At 42.4% G+C, this 17,946-nt stretch overlaps 1 protein-coding gene across 1 annotated transcript; it reads left to right on the top strand.

The window, feature by feature from the left end:
* Positions 1-10,371: 10,371 nt before the first annotated feature.
* Positions 10,372-11,907, top strand: LOC107043401 (pollen-specific leucine-rich repeat extensin-like protein 1). The gene has a single exon (XM_015264901.1). The coding sequence runs from the start codon at positions 10,372-10,374 to the stop codon at positions 11,905-11,907; it is 1,536 nt and encodes a 511-aa protein (XP_015120387.1).
* The last annotated feature ends 6,039 nt before the right edge of the window (positions 11,908-17,946 follow it).

Here is a 17,946-nt window from a genome sequence, read left to right as displayed (position 1 = left end):
TTCAAATCGATATTTGTGTCTTACAATAGCATTTTCTTTTGCGACTATTCAATCGATGAACGATTTAGATCAATCATAGAATTTCTATTTCTTAGAAATTTTTTTTCTCAGTGTACATTCTAACTTACCGATCCGACGTCATCGATATATAGTGTAATGTGTTATTTGGTTTCGACCGTTCAACGGTGGAGTTTCGCCGTCCAGACGAGAAGTCACCACATTGCGGGTTTATTTTACTTTGTAATTCTTTTCTTGGTTGTTTTTTATTGTATCGAGCCACATCTAGGGTCATCGGTTGACATCGATCCTGAAGTCTACAGGGACCTGGGAAAGAGGAATCTCTGGAAAAGCCATTGTGGAGTCTGGGTGCACCATATTTGAATTTGAAATGGTTCTCGCGTTGGAGGGAGGTTTGAGGTGCAGTCCACCGACGGCGCCAGCTACTGGAGGTAGTTGGATAGGCTGATGGTGATTGGCTCGTGTCATAAGAGGCAAGGTTGGATTTCCATGCCGAACCGGAAGTGGTGGTTCAGGCAGTGATGGAGGAATTACTGGACTGACGTTAGACGTCCAGTAATATTGTTGAGTGTGGAAGGGAAAATCATTCTATGGATTTTCCCAATTTCCGGTGATTTTGGTTTTTGGGGAAATGCACGCAGCTAAGATGCAGTTCAGTGCGTGAATTGGAGTCTGAGTTGCTGATGATTCTGGTTTGGTTGGGTTAGCAACCAATCAGAGTGGCCCATCGATTGTCCCTAGACCAATGGGAATCGAGTGGCGGGAAGTGGCACGGACGCATGGGAGAAGCGTGGGTTTTAGCCTCACTTCTCGTGTGGATGGCGAACGGACTGTTGCCGTGATCTTTAGAGATTTTTTGGAAAAGGAGTTTGTCGGTGTTCCTGGCACCTGTGACTGCGGGATTATCGTCGCTTGTTACGGAGTCAACTCTGCCCGGCTCTCGGACTAATTTTTGGGACGTTCTGGAGGAGTTTGGTGAGCGGAGGAATAATTCCAGCAGAATATCATTTGTGTGATTTTCGAGAAATTCATTTGTACAGTGATAAGAGTTCGGTTGCCTTTGATTTTGTCGACGTTTTGGCGTCGGGCACCCTGACGCCATTTTAGCGTAATTAATTGTTGGGACGAACTCTCATCACCTGTTCAGCAGAGGTTAGCCTCTTTCATTGTAAATTCATTTTATTTGTCCCAGTGAACATTTATGTTTGTTTGGTATTAATTTTTTTCTTTTTGATACTCCTTTATCTCAAGTGAATTCAGTGGTTCTTTATCATGAACGACTCTCGTTTCGACGAGCTAGTTGTCGACAGTCGGAGGTGGACGTTTCGACAGCTAGCTAACTATTTTTGTTAATCAATTAATTTTCGAGGTTCGACATTGTTCTTTAGGATTTGATGAATTTATTTTGGAGTTCGGATATCGAGATTATCTCATCGCAAACGCCAACTGGGATTGTAGCGTCTTGTCGATGCTGAGTTATGTGTCGTGACCTTGTGTACGGTCATTAGTATTTTGTTGTCTCTCTCTCGAGGCAATCCCACTTGTCTTTGCTGAAATTATTCTCTCATCTATTATGTGATATTCTTAACAATTTTTCTTTCTCTCGGAAAGTCGTAATTCCTTTCAGTGATATTTAATTATTTCAGTTTCCTAGTCATTTTACCTTCTGACATTTTCTTTTGACTTTTATTTATTTGACTGATTTTATCTTTTAACTGACTAGTATTTAATTGATTTGACAATTCACGGTTAGAGGATTTCAGTGTATCGAGTCTATAGTTTTGAGTCTAGATATCTGTTGTTATAAATATTGCCGAGGGATAATTTGATTTTGAGATGAGAAAGGGCGTTCATTGAATAAATTATTTATTCCCCGAATTATTGAATTGTGGTGATTTATTTAGCTAAGGGAAACCCAGTAATTTCAGGAAATTCAGAATAACCTTTTTTGAGGAATCCAGCCACCACCGCGGTTGTCTGAGCTGTCGGCAGTTGTTCTTTTGTTTGGTGATATTTTGTCGTTTTATTTTCTGCACGATTCAGCCGTGCTGGCGCCCGACTTTTGTTTTGTTATTTGTTCGCCGAGGGCTGCGTAGGTTCGTATCGTCCGCAGAGGTGTGAAATACGTCACAATAGAAACGCGAATGAACCAAAAGACCGAGCGAACAATTGTCTTCAACAATCTCCGGTTGGCCAAACCTCGAGTTGCTGTCTTGCTCTCCCTCAGTCTCTTCAATAGGAGCGGCCTCTTTAACGCCAAAATCATCAGCCGAAATAACAACAAGGCTCTCCACAGTCGTTCCTCGGGATAAATATTTTCGTACCAACAACCCACAAATAACCTCATACGAAACCAAATCGATTTTTTTTTAGGCAGTACACAGTGCGGAATCGAAACTCACTGTTCTCTGGTAGGTAGAACAGTCGTGTCCGACAAACCAAAAGACTCCTTCCTAACCAAGAGATCAACATCCCAGATTTGGATTCCGTCCTGCTCATTCTCGTTGGCTTGTCCTGCTTACAAATGCAAGTACAAATTAAATAATCGCAGGCGGTGCTTATAGCATCAAAAAATTCCATAAAAGTATCTCAAGTTCGTCGAAAGTGGAAATCTGACGACTAATAATCATGTGATCTTCTAACCTCAGATCTCCGAAAGCGATAACGTGAACGACGCGCCACTGTCCAAATCCGAAGTGAGAGAAACTATACAAGAACGAACGGTGAAATCCTCGGCAACCAGGAAAACATCATGTCTCTCCTCACACCAATGGAAAGCAATGTCCCTGACCAATATTCACATCATACAAAACAAATTCTCAAGGCTCGAGTCTCAAACGGTAAATAAAGTGAATGAACTAACCAAAAAAATTTTTCTTCTTTTGTTGAAAATTGACGCATTTTTCGACCAATTATGGGTATTTTCAGGATAATTAAGAAATTTGATCAGTACGGTACACTAGACGATAGAAGCCATGAGCATCTTCGTGCTTCACGTACTGTAACCACGGATCAAGTTGTCCGCACAACTGAAGAACATTTCAAAAAATATCCAAATGATACTCTTCGAAAGGCTTCTCAAACCTTGAAAGTCTCAAAAACTTCACTTAACCGCATCTAGAAAGTGTTTTTAAACTTCCATCCCTACAAAATTTATGAACATCAATTTTCAAGTGAGGAGGCGATGGTTCGCCGTGTGCAATTTTTCCAAGAACTTCACAATTTTGTTGAATCCAAGGAAATGAAGGCACAGAATATCATCTTCTCGGATGAAGCACATTTCTACTTAGGTGGCTGAGTAAATAAACAAAATTTACGCTTTTGGGGGACTGAGTCAACTCACGTTATGAAAACCAAGTCCTCACACCCGAAAAAAGTCACTGCATGGGCGGCAATTACAATAAAAGGTATTTTCCTTGAATTTATTAAGAGTCCGACAATCAGTGCTGATATTTAGTGTGAGTTTTTGGAGAAGAACTTCTTTCCTTGGGCACGAAAAAATCAGTTAGTCAAGAATTTCTACTTCATGCAAAATGGTGTCGCCCCACACAGGACTGCTGGAGTATTTGAAATACTTTTTTCCGTTTACGGCACTCGTGTGTTAGACGGCCACCTTACAGTCCGGACTTAAATCCCTGCGATTTTTGCCTATGGGGATTTCTCAAGGATATGTGCTATGAGAAGCATCCGACGACGGTGGGAGAATTGCAAGACGCAATTAGGGATGGTATCCAAGCTGTTAATAAAAACACAATACAGCGCATCTATACCAGTTTCGAACGCAGGATAGAGTTCTGTAGTACAAGTGATGGTGGACACTTGGAAGGAATTGTATTGTAATTTGCCGAATGTTCCTTCTACAATAAAAAAAAGAACGATTCTTTACATTTTACTGTATCCAAGTTATTTGCAATTTACTTTGGTCACATGCTATCAGACACCCTGTAGTTGATTGGTGAGCGGTGGATTTATTTTGAAGTGTTAAAAAGTATCTCACAAGGAGTGAGTTTGGCATTGGGAATTTTGATGGACACTTGGTCCGTGGCATTTGACGCCGTTTCAGTTGTTATAGTATCAGGCCGTTGCTCACCCCTTGTTCGGCAGAGTCGTGGTTTACGGGTCCGATTTCTTTTGGTTAATTAAATTGTTCAGTAAATTTCAGTGATTCTAGTGTTTTTAATCTTTGATTTTGCCGACTCTCGTTTCGCTATCGCCGTGTATTTAATATCGATTTTCGGGTATTAAGGCGAATTGTAATTCTCGAGGTCCGTGTTATTACCTCTCGAGATATTCTATTATTTTTCTCGGCCTCTGAAAGCGTAACTTCATCGCATTTACTTTTCGGCATAATCATTCAGAGACCATTGTATTATCGTAGTCATTGTCAGAGGGATTGTAGCGTTTTTCAGCGCTCGAGCTATTGTCTTGTGCCGGGTGACCGTTCGTCAGTTGCCGGCTGTGTTGTTTTCGTTTCTCGAGACAATCGCCCTCTCAATAGCTTGTGTCAGATTCCTATTCTTGCCATTTTGGGTGGATGCACTGATATCTCGATGTAATAGTAGATTCCTGCACCGCGGTTATTCAGGACTCATTGGTAATTTTGCTAGTTATTTTACCGTTTGACCTTTTTCAGGGACTACGGATGAATTGACTGATTTTGACTGTCTTTTAATTGACTAGTGTTTTGTCTTTTGACATATCGCGGCTAGGGAATTGTGTTGTATCAAGTCTTCTAATCGGTTATTTATTATTTTGTAATTTGTCTTTGTGTTTTCTTTCCGAGGATTAAGTGCCTAGAATATCAAGAATAAAACGGGGTTTTATTCACTATATTTCATTTGTAATCAGATTTTCGATTCTAATTGTCTTATTAAATTTATCTGTTACCCTGCATTTCTGATTTCTTTTTAGCAAATTGGAACCCAGTCATTTCAAAATAATTTTTTCGGAGCAGCGTTTTGGAACCGAGCCGCCTCCGCGGATGATATACTGAGCTGTCGGCAGCTGTTCCTTCGTTGGTTTATTTTATGGATTTCGGATTTCGGTTTTTGTGCGTTTTGAGAGAAAACGTACTGGCGCTCAAGTTTTGGTTATAAGATTTGGTCCCCGAGGGCTGCGTATTTTCGTACCGTTCCGCAGAGGTGTGAAATACGTCACACCATATTTAGATACCCTTCAGTTCGACAGGGCATGTGAAGAGCGAATTCTAATAATTTATTTCTAGTAGTATTTTATATTTTTGAGCCGTTATCATCACTGTTTCGTTTTGTATATTAATTATGAACATCTAATCATATTACGAACAACTAATATCATTTAGCTTTTTTCAGAATAGATTAAGGCATTTTTAATTCTTGAAATGATTGTTTTTCTTGGTATAGTTCTTTTTCAGTTGAAGAAAATGCTTATTTTCACAGCCGGTTGGCCCTTCTCTGGGCCCCAAATGATACGAATGAAAAAAAATTGTTGTTATATAAAGATCGGAAATTGAGAAATGCAGTGAATGGACTCGTAATAGTTGATAAAGGAATACTACATTTAATATGTATTAAATAGTATAGAAGCAAATACACCTCGTGATGATTCGATGGCAATAACAGACGGAAGGGAACAGTAAGGAACAAATTAACTGATTAGTGCCATCGTAGGCTGATATTTGGTACCAATTTGGAATGTGACGTCACACGGGAAGATTTGCATCTCGTATTCTAACACGCCTTCTCAAATCGAACACCTTTGTTCGGTTCCAATCAATCTGTAGGATATACTCTGTAATAGACAAACAAAATTAATCTCTTTCCTTTCTAACAAGTCATAACAAGTGCGAGTCTTCTGGTGCAATAGTCGTGCTTCGGTACCGGCAATGCTTTTGTCATCATATCAGCCACCATTTCCTCTGTAGCTACGTGCTCAAACTTGATAATTTTCTTCATCACTTGACGAATTGCATGATAGCGTATGTCAATATGTTTAATCTTTGGGTGAAACATATCATTCTTTGCAACAATCTGCGCTCCAGCATTGTCATAATACAGCATAATTTCAGCAGGCAAAATATATCCCAACTCTCCCAAGTATGTACGAAGAAACACTGCTTCCTTGGACGCCTCTGCCATACTGAGATATTCAGCCTCGACCGTTGACTGCACAACCACTGATTGTTTCTGAGATTTCCAGTCCAACGCTGCTCCACTCATCAAGAACACGAATCCAGTATATGATTTTCGGTCAAGTGGAAAATTTCCGTAATCAGCATCCACGAAGCCATGTAGTCCAAGATCTGACTTCTTGTAAACTAGAGATATATTCAGAGTTCCCTTTAGATATCTAAGAACCCTCTTAGCAGCGCCCTAGTGTGCTGTTGTTGGACATTCATGTTATTGAGACAGCATACGCACTGTCTGGAAAATATCCGGTCTTGTAGCCACACTTAGATACATCAATGACCCAATCAACTCTCTGTAAGGACCAATCTTCTTATCTTTATCATCCTTCGCCTTCTCGAGTTTCATCTCAACGCAAGCTGGTGTTGACACTGGATTACAATTCACCATGTTAAACTTTTTGAGTGTATCCTCGACATACTTCCTCTGATAAACGTTGATCTGATCCTTCTTCTGCTCAATTTCAATTCCCAGACAGTAGTCAGCAATACCCCTACCTTTTACTTCAAATTCTCTATTCAAAGTACTCTTGATTTTTTTCTGCCAACTGTTTTCAGGCGCCATGACCAAGATATCATCCACATAAATCAATACCATCACTGGACCTTGACTTTCCTGAAACACGTAAACACAAGGATCTGAGTGCGTTGGAACCAATCCTATACCCTGAAGAAGCTCATCCAACCTTGAATGCCATTGTCTTCCAGATTGCTTCAACCCATACAGCGCCTTCCGCAATCTGCAAACATTCTTACGAAACTTCAAGTCTTTCAGCATCCTCTCAGCTCTCTCAAGTACGTCAACTTGTTTCTCTTCCTTGATAATGTGTTCAAGAACTTGCAGAATTCGTGGGGACTCCATATATAACTCCTCTTCAATACGTACATTTATGTAAGTGGTAGTTACATCAAGCTGATAAACCTGTATTTCACTCTGAACTACTAATGCCATCATCAACCTGATAGCTACCAGTCGTGCAACAGGAACAAAAGTATCGACATAATCATAACCTGGCCTCCGGGTGAAATCACGAGCTACCAGACGAGCCTTCCTTCCCTCCAACGTTCCATCTGGATGGTACTTATTTCTCAGCGCCGTTTTACACCCAATAACATGTTTACCTGGTGTACACTCTGCTATTTCCCATGTCCTGTACTTCACATGTGATCTTATTTCCTCCACAATAGCCTTCTTCCACTCAGCTGCATCAGGGCCTGTCAATGCCTCTGAAACATCTACCTCAGCTATGTTCGCAATAATTTCTAAAAAATTTACTTCAGACTCACCCACATTCTCATTTTCATTTAGTGAAATATCGTCTGGGGAAAAATAATTCTCCTCTTCACCAGTTGGATCCATGAAAACATCATCATCCACTACATCATCAGTTTTTAATGTCTGACGAGCCTCATTAAATTCACTAATTTTGACTTTCAACACATCAGGATCAGGTAAATCATCTCTGGACTCAATCGCACATCTGAAATTTTCATACGAGGGGGGCAAACTAAACAACAGCAAAATACTAATCAATTCGAGATATATCTCGATTCCCATATGTCCTATCTTCTCCACTGCGTCGAAAAAGTTATTCATATGCTCTTGCACGTCCTCTCCTTCCGCCATTTTATATAAAGCTATTTTTCGCAATAACGTAGCTTTCCGAGCAGGACCTTCCGAAGCAAACATACACTCTAACTTGTCCCATAGTTGTCTCGACGTTTTGCAGTATTTAAGTTGCTTCAATATTGCTGGTTTAATTGTCAACACTAAGTCAGAACTTGCCTTCAAATCCTCGCATTGCCACGATTTGTAAAGCGCCTCAGATGTTACGTCCCCTTCATTGACTTTGGGTGCCGGTTTTTCTCCACTAACGTAATCCCACGTGTCTTGCTTTATGGCAATGAAGCCTCAACCTGGAGCCTCCAGGTATCATAATTATCCTTCATGAGATACTGAATCCTCGTGGAACTCACTGTCCCATCCGTCATAGCGATTTTTTTTTTAAACAAACGATGCGAACCAACCGTCGTTTGAACTCTGTCACATAGATACTTATACGAATCAACAGTCTTCTAACCTCTGTCACATAGACCCCCACACTTTATCAACTAAACCACTGATTCCTGAATCGAACTGGGTCCGTAACCTGTTGTTATACAAAGATCGGAAACTCAGGAATGCGGTGAATGGACTCGTAATAGTTGATAAAGAAATACTTTATTTAATATTGTGACGAGGCAACCTTTTTATTTTTTCATTATTTTTATACTCTTTATCTCCCCCAACTACACTGCCCCCTAATACTATATATTTGGCCACCGCTGGCTACCTTATCTTTCCCCCCACAACTACTCTAGTTCCCTCCCCACCTCACCCTTCCGTCCCCCTCGACCAGCAACGACGAGACCCCAGGATGGAGAACAGTTCCGGCCCTAGACTAAAAGTGGAACACCGGCACCCCAGGAAGAAACCCCGAAGAACGCCCCCTTCGCCTCAGGCACCCGGAAAGCGGATGACGATTCCGCTCCTGGCCCACCTCGATCTGCTCCCCTGCGAAGAAGACGTTGACGGGAAGGAAACTCACTCGTCTCACGACTGCCCTGAGTGACGCGTTATATTAGTTGTGCCCAGAAAAAGACCAGAACATAGAGTGTGTAAAGAGGATTGCCGATTGTGAAGAGGATTGTCGAAGGACTTCCGACCTTATCCCACGTCGAGGAGATAACCCAGGAGACCCTGAGGTGGAGAGGAGGCTCAAAGTTCCCTGGAGAGGACCCCGAGAAGGCCCAGGTGTAACTCACTCCGGACAGTTCCCCAGAATCGAGAGGGCCCGTAAGTACGAGCTATTTTCCCCTTTTCCCCGTTACCATTTCTGTAACCGTATCTCCTCGGTTCGTCCCCCCAGCGGTGAGCCCACACTTGTGTTTCTTTCTTCCCCCCCCCCCCCCCAGTGAAATAATTATTATAAGAGTCGAGACACGCCTAGACACGACTAAACTCCCCCCCTTCTTTATTAATTAGAGCCTCCCGATATTGCGCGTGTTAGAGTCGCTTGGCCTTACCCTCCCCCTAGATAAGAATCAAAAGGCCTCACCATCTGCATGTAAATTTAACTGGAAATATGTCATTTCATTGAAATCACCCCCTTCTATTTGTTACTCTTATTTGACACCCCTAAAACCCTTTTCAGGATTTTTATTAGTCAGATAACGCGGTTACAATTTGGCGCCCGACGTGGGGCCAAGCGCTCATTACCCACGCGACTTCCCCCCTTTTTACTCTTTTCAACCTTTCATTTTCAGTTCCCCCCGATAATATTGCTTTTGCACAAATTCCTCTGCGTGTGGTTCATCGTTGCGGGTGTTTGCGGTTTCGCGCAAGGTCACGGTACCACGGCATCGAACTCTTTGTCCTGGAGAATTATTTATCTCCGGTTATATTTTTTCCCTTGTATTTCTCTTTCTTTTATATGTCCCTTGTGCCCCCATCTTCCGCCGCCCCCTTCTGCCATCACCAGCCCCTGAAATCTGAATTTACTTCACCAGGAAACCATCGCTCGCATATATCACGCCGTGGCGAAATATTATTTCGAGTAAACCCCTTCCCCCCTCACCCCTTGTCCACCGTTGAGGTCCAAGTGTCGGTCTTGACGACGTCACGCGTGGCACTTGTACCTCTAAGTTTAATTTTCCACAATTTCGGGTGTTCCCCCATTGTCGCGAGGTACCGGATTATCGGGGATTATCAATGGGATATTATCAATGGGCTCCACTCATTCGTCTCTGATATTCCTTTTTCGCCCGATTTATTCCCCTATCTTCTTTGATTCCCTCATTCTCCCCCTGTCCTAATCCGAAAATACTCCCGAATTTCTAGTTCCCGGAATTAAAAATCTGACAATTGTTAATAATTGTGGTTTTTAATTAACTAACCCCTCCGAAGGTACCCCCAACAGCTCCCTTTCGATTCGTTACCCCAAATTCCTTTTTGAGCTGTAAAAATCGGCTGATTTTGGGAAAAAACCCCCCCCCCCCTAAAGTTAACTTAGAATCCCTCTATCAAATCAATAGTTTTTCGGATTAAGTTAATAGTTTTTCGTTATTATTTTTAGTTTTAGTTTTTTTTTGTGCTTCTTGAGAAGTGGAGTCACATTAGAACATTTTGGAAATTTATAAACGTTAATAAGATGACCCCGAGACCCAACGCCGACCCTATATCTGCCCCCTGGTTTGCCACCCCAGTTCTGCCCAGTACACCCGTCCCCTCCCCCTCCTCCGAGATTTCCCATTATCGAGAGGAAGTTAAACGTCGATTTGAGGAACTGTGCCCCTATGAGCAGAGAGCTCTTCTAGATGCCCATAAAGTAAATATTTTTGGAAGTCCCAAGGTTTTGATAGATCGATTCGTCAGATTGGAAGTGAGAAAAAAGTTTGGCGATGTGGCCGCTGAGTGGAATAAAGAAGTTGATTCTTCCTACATCCCTCTGTCCCTTTTAGGCTTTCCCACCCAGCTCTGGGGAAGTTCGTTAAATCAAGTAAGCCCCCAGAACAGGAGTTCAGAGACCTCACAGATTGTTGAGTCATCTCGAACCAACCGTAAGCGAGAAGCTCCCAGAATTGAACTCCCCTCAGGTGAATTTCAAGTTACCCTCAGTCAGCCTCGAACTAGTACAATGGACCTCAGCCCCTCGAAAGCCCTAGAGCCCTCAGTTCCTTCGTATCCCAGTCAGCCCCACCTAGCCACCCTGACAGTTGCCGGACCACCTAACCTACCCCTTGAGCAGACACCCCAGGACCCTACAGAGCAATGCCCCCCAATTCCCCCGGGACCGGATCAATCCCTTGGAAATCCCAGCAGTAGTAAAGAGAATGCAAATGTTAAAGATCTCAAAGAGGAAGTAATTGAAGATCCCAAACTCCCTCCCCAGATGGATCAAATCCCCCCACTCATGTCCCTCAAAATTCCTCAGCCACCTATCCTGGATCAAAACCGTCCCCCATGTCCCTCAAAATTCTCCGATCCTCGTCCTAGATCCAATCCCCCCACTCATGTCCCTCAAAATTCCCCGATCTCCGTCCTAGATCCAATCCCCCCACTCATGTCCTTCAAAATTCCCCGGCCACCCATCCTGGATCAAAACCCCCCCTCCATGTCCCTCAAAATTCCCCGATCACCCGTCCTAGATCCAATTCCCCCACTCATGTCCCTGAACATTCCCCGTCCCCCCAGCCTGAATCGAAGTCTTACGATCAGGAGTCTGAAAAGCCCCCGTCTCTTTGATCTGAATCCAATCCCTCCACCTGAGAATCTTAGAATCCCTCGTCCCCATGCAGTTGATGGAAAGCCCGGTAAAACCAAGTCAGCATTCCACTTTCACTTAGTAGAATCAAGGTCACCCCAGCCCCTAGGAAATTTCAGAATGTCTCCAAATACCTCAAAACCCCTTCCAGTTACCCCAGCTATCCCAGAAAAGACCCCTAGCATACCAGAACGCCCTAGAAGAACCCTCAATCCCCCAGGAATCCTAGGAATATCCCACCATGTCTCCAGATTCCACAGAATGATCCGGAGAGTCCAGAAATATCCCCTAGAGTCTCGAAAATTTCCTGGAAACCCCCAAGTCCTGCTAAAAATCCCCGAAAACCCCAATGAATCACGACCACCCCCAAAAATTCCCCAAAATATCCCAAAATCCCACAGGTATCACAGGATTCAGTCTTAAATGTAGAATAGGTTAATTATTCACCCCGATACCCCCCCGAACTAGAAATCAAGGGAATTGATTAGTTATAGGTCAGTAAGTGCCCCTATCCCCGAAAGACCCAGAATAATACCCAAAAATGTTTTTTATTATTTCGTATGGCCCGAGAGTGGCCCGAAATACCCAAAGGAAGCCCCGAGTTATTTGAGTATACCTTGTATGGCCCAAGAGTGGCCTAAAATCTTCAAGGAAGGCCCCGATTAAGAATAGTTCCCAGAATTAAGTTAGTATATTCCGTAAGGTCCCAAAGTGGCCCGAAATCCCCCAGGAAAGCCCCTAAGCTCCCCACGAGGCCCCGAAATACCCTTAAAGAACCCAGAACACGATCCCAAATACCTAGACCGACCCTTAGAATTCCCCAAAATCCCCAGAAATAACCCGGAAAAACCCCATAGTTGTAAATATTCACCCTGATATCCCAGAGTTCAAAATCCCCCTAGTCACAAGAACCCCGCAAGAGTCATGATGTGCCCTCAAGATTCCCATAAGGCCCTGAAATGCCCGGAGAACCCAAAATAGAACCCAATGTCCTCTTTACCCCTGGGACCATGACCAGCTGGATCTGAAAAAAAGGCTTAAAATATTCAGAGAAAGTTGGGAGGGCCCTGACGCATTCCAAGAACCCTGCAATTAGGTTAGGATTAAGTTAAGAATATTTCGCATGACCCAATGTGGTCCGAAATACCCCAGAATATGAGACGAGTGCAATAACACCAATAACACCCACTAAAATGTTCCTTTCATTGTTCCCGTCCCATCGTGTATTATTTTTATTTTTTGTTTTTCTATTATTATCAATCACCGCTGGCCGGTGACGTGCCCAAGCGCAAATTATATATTTCAGTTAAAGAAAAGTATGAGTTATTTTTGTATGGTGGGAATCGCGAGGAAAATATCCCGTACAATAAAATATTATTAATGAAATTAATTGAGAGCCTTCCTTCCAGACTCACCTCTCCTGGTAAGTAGTTAAGTTAAATAGTAATATCGTTCAACATGGGGGTGGTAAAATGACCACCCCATGTATTCTCTACCACCAGGGCATTTGTGACGAGGCAACCTTTTTATTTTTTCATTATTTTTATACTCTTTATCTCCCCCAACTACACTGCCCCCTAATACTATATATTTGGCCACCGCTGGCTACCTTATCTTTCCCCCCACAACTACTCTAGTTCCCTCCCCACCTCACCCTTCCGTCCCCCTCGACCAGCAACGACGAGACCCCAGGATGGAGAACAGTTCCGGCCCTAGACTAAAAGTGGAACACCGGCACCCCAGGAAGAAACCCCGAAGAACGCCCCCTTCGCCTCAGGCACCCGGAAAGCGGATGACGATTCCGCGCCTGGCCCACCTCGATCTGCTCCCCTGCGAAGAAGACGTTGACGGGAAGGAAACTCACTCGTCTGACGACTGCCCTGAGTGACGCGTTATATTAGTTGTGCCCAGAAAAAGACCAGAACATAGAGTGTGTAAAGAGCATTGCCGATTGTGAAGAGGATTGTCGAAAGACTTCCGACCTTATCCCACGTCGAGGAGATAACCCNATTGCCGATTGTGAAGAGGATTGTCGAAGGACTTCCGACCTTATCCCACGTCGAGGAGATAACCCAGGAGACCCTGAGGTGGAGAGGAGGCTCAAAGTTCCCTGGAGAGGACCCCGAGAAGGCCCAGGTGTAACTCACTCCGGACAGTTCCCCAGAATCGAGAGGGCCCGTAAGTACGAGCTATTTTCCCCTTTTCCCCGTTACCATTTCTGTAACCGTATCTCCTCGGTTCGTCCCCCTAGCGGTGAGCCCACACTTGTGTTTCTTTCTTCCCCCCCCCCCCCCCAGTGAGATAATTATTATAAGAGTCGAGACACGCCTAGACACGACTAAACTCCCCCCCTTCTTTATTAATTAGAGCCTCCCGATATTGCGCGTGTTAGAGTCGCTTGGCCTTACCCTCCCCCTAGATAAGAATCAAAAGGCCTCACCATCTGCATGTAAATTTAACTGGAAATATATGTCATTTCATTGAAATCACCCCCTTCTATTTGTTACTCTTATTTGACACCCCTAAAACCCTTTTCAGGATTTTTATTAGTCAGGATTTTTATTACTCAACTTTTTGTGAAGCGAACCTCACAAACTCCATCGAACTTCTGATGCTCGAAGTCTTACTCACCGCCGCTAACAATTCATGCAACGCCCTCGCTATTCCATAGCTGGGGGCCTTGATGCAGCTGCCAACGGGTCTGAATTTGCAACCTTGTTTATGGATCTTCCTCAGCCCGTACATCCTAGGTATTACAGTGTTTCGAGCTTTTAGTTTCTTCATTACAGCCTCGTCGATAACTCCCTCATCCTTGAGTTTGTGGATCAATAAGTTCGCCGTCTTCTCATGTTTCCTGGTTGGGTTTTTAACATTCTTCTTGTACGTGGACTCATCCGATAACATCTCCTCCATGACCCGTGTGTACTCATCTTACAGCATCAACACTGTGGTATTCCTCTTGTCCAATCTTGCCAAGATCACATTTCCTTTATCCTTCAAAAATTGTCTGGTGGCTCTCACGTCTTTCTTAAGCTGATTCCGTCTGTTCTGCTTCGGTTGTTTGCAGAAATTCGAAACTATGTTGACAGCTTCTGACCTAATATTGTTCTTCTTCGCGTCTTGGTCTTCGTCAGGATCACCATGAACTGTCAAGTTCCGAATGCAGAATTCTAAGTCTTTCACAATCACTGGGATCGGGACCTCTTCGTTCTTCATAGTCAAACCAAACTTGGGCTCCAGACGAAGCACACGCTTGACATTTTCAGGCAGAGGAACTGAAGTGAAGTTGTAGATGGCTGTGTCTTGATGGGTGGACACTCTTACCCGCTCCATATCACTCAGCAAGGACTCGAGTTTTTCCTTATTCTTAATCTTTATAACCTTTTTCCTGTTGAGGTGGAGAAATTGGGGTCGGTCAAGCAGGGATTAATGACGTCGTGATTGGACTAGTTGGGGTCCGGGATGTGGCGCCCTCTTACCCTTTAACGACGTACCGATCTCATAGAATGTGTGCTTGTCGAATCGATTAATTGTGCATTGACAGGCGGTGTTTGCTGCATTCTAGCTTTTGTTGTGTAATTGTTGTATTGTGAAAAATTTTTGCCAAGTTGACGTTTTATTGCCTGATCCTATTTTCCAAAAAAATATCCTCACTTTTATTCACAAAAAAATACTTGAAATAAAAAATACGCCAAGCACGTCGTTCACAAATCATATTGACTGGAGGGACCTGATATCTCAAGTGAATGAATCCAGTAACATATATGAATGGAAAGGTCGCCATTGGAGACGCTAAATAACAAAACGCCCTCTACAAATTGCCGGCTTGAGAATACACATAGATGATACATACGCTCATATGTCCATGTGTGAGCAGACTTTTATATATCTCTGAGCACTCCCAAACTGGCCATCTTGAAAAAACTAGCGCCACCAACGGTAACTAGCATCGCCAATTGCCAATTGGATTTTCAGAAAAAAGTCCACTTGGCGTGCCCGGTTTTGGTGTAAGTCAATTACACTTGGCACTTTCCATCATAAGGCACTGTCTAACACAGTGCCAAAACGGAGAACTGTGATTGATCAAAGACATATCTTAATTAACACTGTGTTACTCTGTGGCCCTTGATGGAAAGTACCGATTGTTACCGATCAATTCATTAGGATAGAACGCCTCAGTACTTCATCAGTGGATTGCAACATTACTCAACTGGAGTATTCAAAATCTCAATTGATTCAAATGAATATGGTATTAAAGATTTACATAATTTCCAGTTGATTCCTCGATCGACCGTTGAATCGGGATAATCTACAATCGAATGTTTTTCAAGTAACTATGTCACCAAACTTTGATTTAATTTCGGAGATTGTACAATATTTTCCCCGAAATTTGTTTATTGCTTTCTAAAAATGAACTTCGACACCCATCTGTCAACTACTCAATTACACATAATTTTTATTTTCTGAAGTATACCCAAAAAACCGGGCATGCCAAGTCGACTTTTTTCTGAAAATCGAATTGGCAATTCGCGACGCTAGTTACCGTTGGTGGCGTTAGTTTTTTTAAGATAAAAGTCTGGTCACACATGGACATATGAGCGTATGTATCATCTATGTGTATTCTCAACCCGGCAATTTGTAGAGGGCGTTTTGTTATTTAGCGTCTCCAATGGCGACCTTTCCATTCATATAATGATATATCGTAACTCGTTCAAATCTACGCGCGTGCTGAATTCTAGTTTTTATCTAGTTCGCCACGCCACCGCTGCGAATTTTTCCCCCTCTCGACTCGCTAGTTTCTCGCGGGGAAGTGCCCAACCGACGCTAACCCAACTAGTCTATGACACCACGTGTAACGGTAAAACCGACGCTATTCGAGCACTCAAGCTTGTCAATCGATCTTTCGTGTGAATTCAGTGTTATTATCAATTCAAAGTGTCAATCTATTAGTCCAAAACATCTCAAAAATAATTCTCCTCAAGAATTATATAGTTACCTCGCAAAATATGTAAAAATCTTTCAATTCCGATTAACGGTGTAGCGAACGGCAACGCCAATCGTATTGGAAGTGGTGTAACGTGCCGCTTCCTCTACATCTTTTTTGAAGTGGCGAACGGCCACTTCATCTAAAAACTTATCGGAAGTGGTGCAACCGCCACCTCATCTCTTCGTAATTTAATTACGAATATCGTCTTGGAATCACACAACGTGTGATTCCATAACCCATCTTTCGCATTATCGACACGCGTGTGAGTGTGTACATGTCCATAGCTGCGTCCGACAGTTCACATCGTCGTGTTCTTAGGACAGACATTGCAGTGTGGTAGTGTGTGTGTATGTGTATGTAAAACAAGTGTCATTCGCAGTTGTAATCAATCCATTATATCCTAATCAATAAATCTGGGTTTTTTATGCCGTAACGGCTTTTTCCCATCCAATTCTGTGTTCGAATTATTTAATCCGTTTTTTTTGTGTTTGTTTTTTATCGATTATTCGTGATTTTTAATTCAACTATCATACCACCTAGGGTATGATAGCCTCTAACGTCAATTCATATATGTTACTGGATTCATTCACTTGAGATATCAGGTCCCTCTAGTCAATATGATTTGTGAACGACGTGCTTGGCGTATTTTTTATTTCAAGTATTTTTTTGTGAATAAAAGTGATGATATTTTTTTGGAAAATAGGATCAGGCAATAAAACGTCAACTTGGCAAAATTTTTTCACAAAAGTTTTTTTGTGATTTTTTTATAGGATTTCACTCATTTTTGCAAAGCATAACAATCTTTTGCAAAATAATATAGTTAACTAGAACAGTCATCCGTTAATAGAGTTGCTCCTCAATTTTTTAGCTCTCTATATTTTATTTGGAATTACGTCGGAATAAAATCATCCATAATAGTTTTCAAATGGTTGAATCGCATAAAAAAATTTTAAGGAGACTTATGACTGCTCAGATTGGTTTCCCCCAAAGGTACTTAGGTGTCTACCAGTCGTGAAGGGTCTGAGTCAGATTTTAGACGCATACACCAACTTTCATCGATTGCTTCAACATATGTATTTCTTAGGGACTTAAGGATTGAACCCGACTTTCTTCAAATAGAATTTTGGTATATATACCTAACATAGGTTCACCACATTCAGCAACTCAAAATCATCTATGTTAAATGAACCAAATATATTACACATGGCATTCTTGTGAAGGAAAAAAATACGTTTCTGCAGTTTCACCAAAATTAATTTTTCTTCGAATTTTCATTCGTTTTCTCCAAAAATAATATATACACATCTTTAGCGTTCCGCGGCCATCGAATTTTTGAAATAACGGCATCATCAATGTATATCCAATCATTTTTGTTATCTCTTAATAAGCAAGCATAGTGATCGCAATGAGTAGCACAATACAGTATAGCACTATCAACATAATAAGAGGGGTAGATTGCGCGGGAAGCTAATAAT

The sequence above is a fragment of the Diachasma alloeum genome, unplaced genomic scaffold (assembly GCF_001412515.2).
Source record: "Diachasma alloeum isolate Michigan unplaced genomic scaffold, Dall2.0 Dall_scaffold_00567, whole genome shotgun sequence".
Lineage (NCBI taxonomy): Eukaryota > Metazoa > Arthropoda > Insecta > Hymenoptera > Braconidae > Diachasma > Diachasma alloeum.
This window is presented reverse-complemented; position numbering and strand designations above follow the sequence as displayed.

Bases quoted from the DNA above. Each gene is read 5' to 3' on its own strand.
- LOC107043401 (XM_015264901.1), top strand. From the start codon at position 10,372: ATGACCCCGAGACCCAACGCCGACCCTATATCTGCCCCCTGGTTTGCC.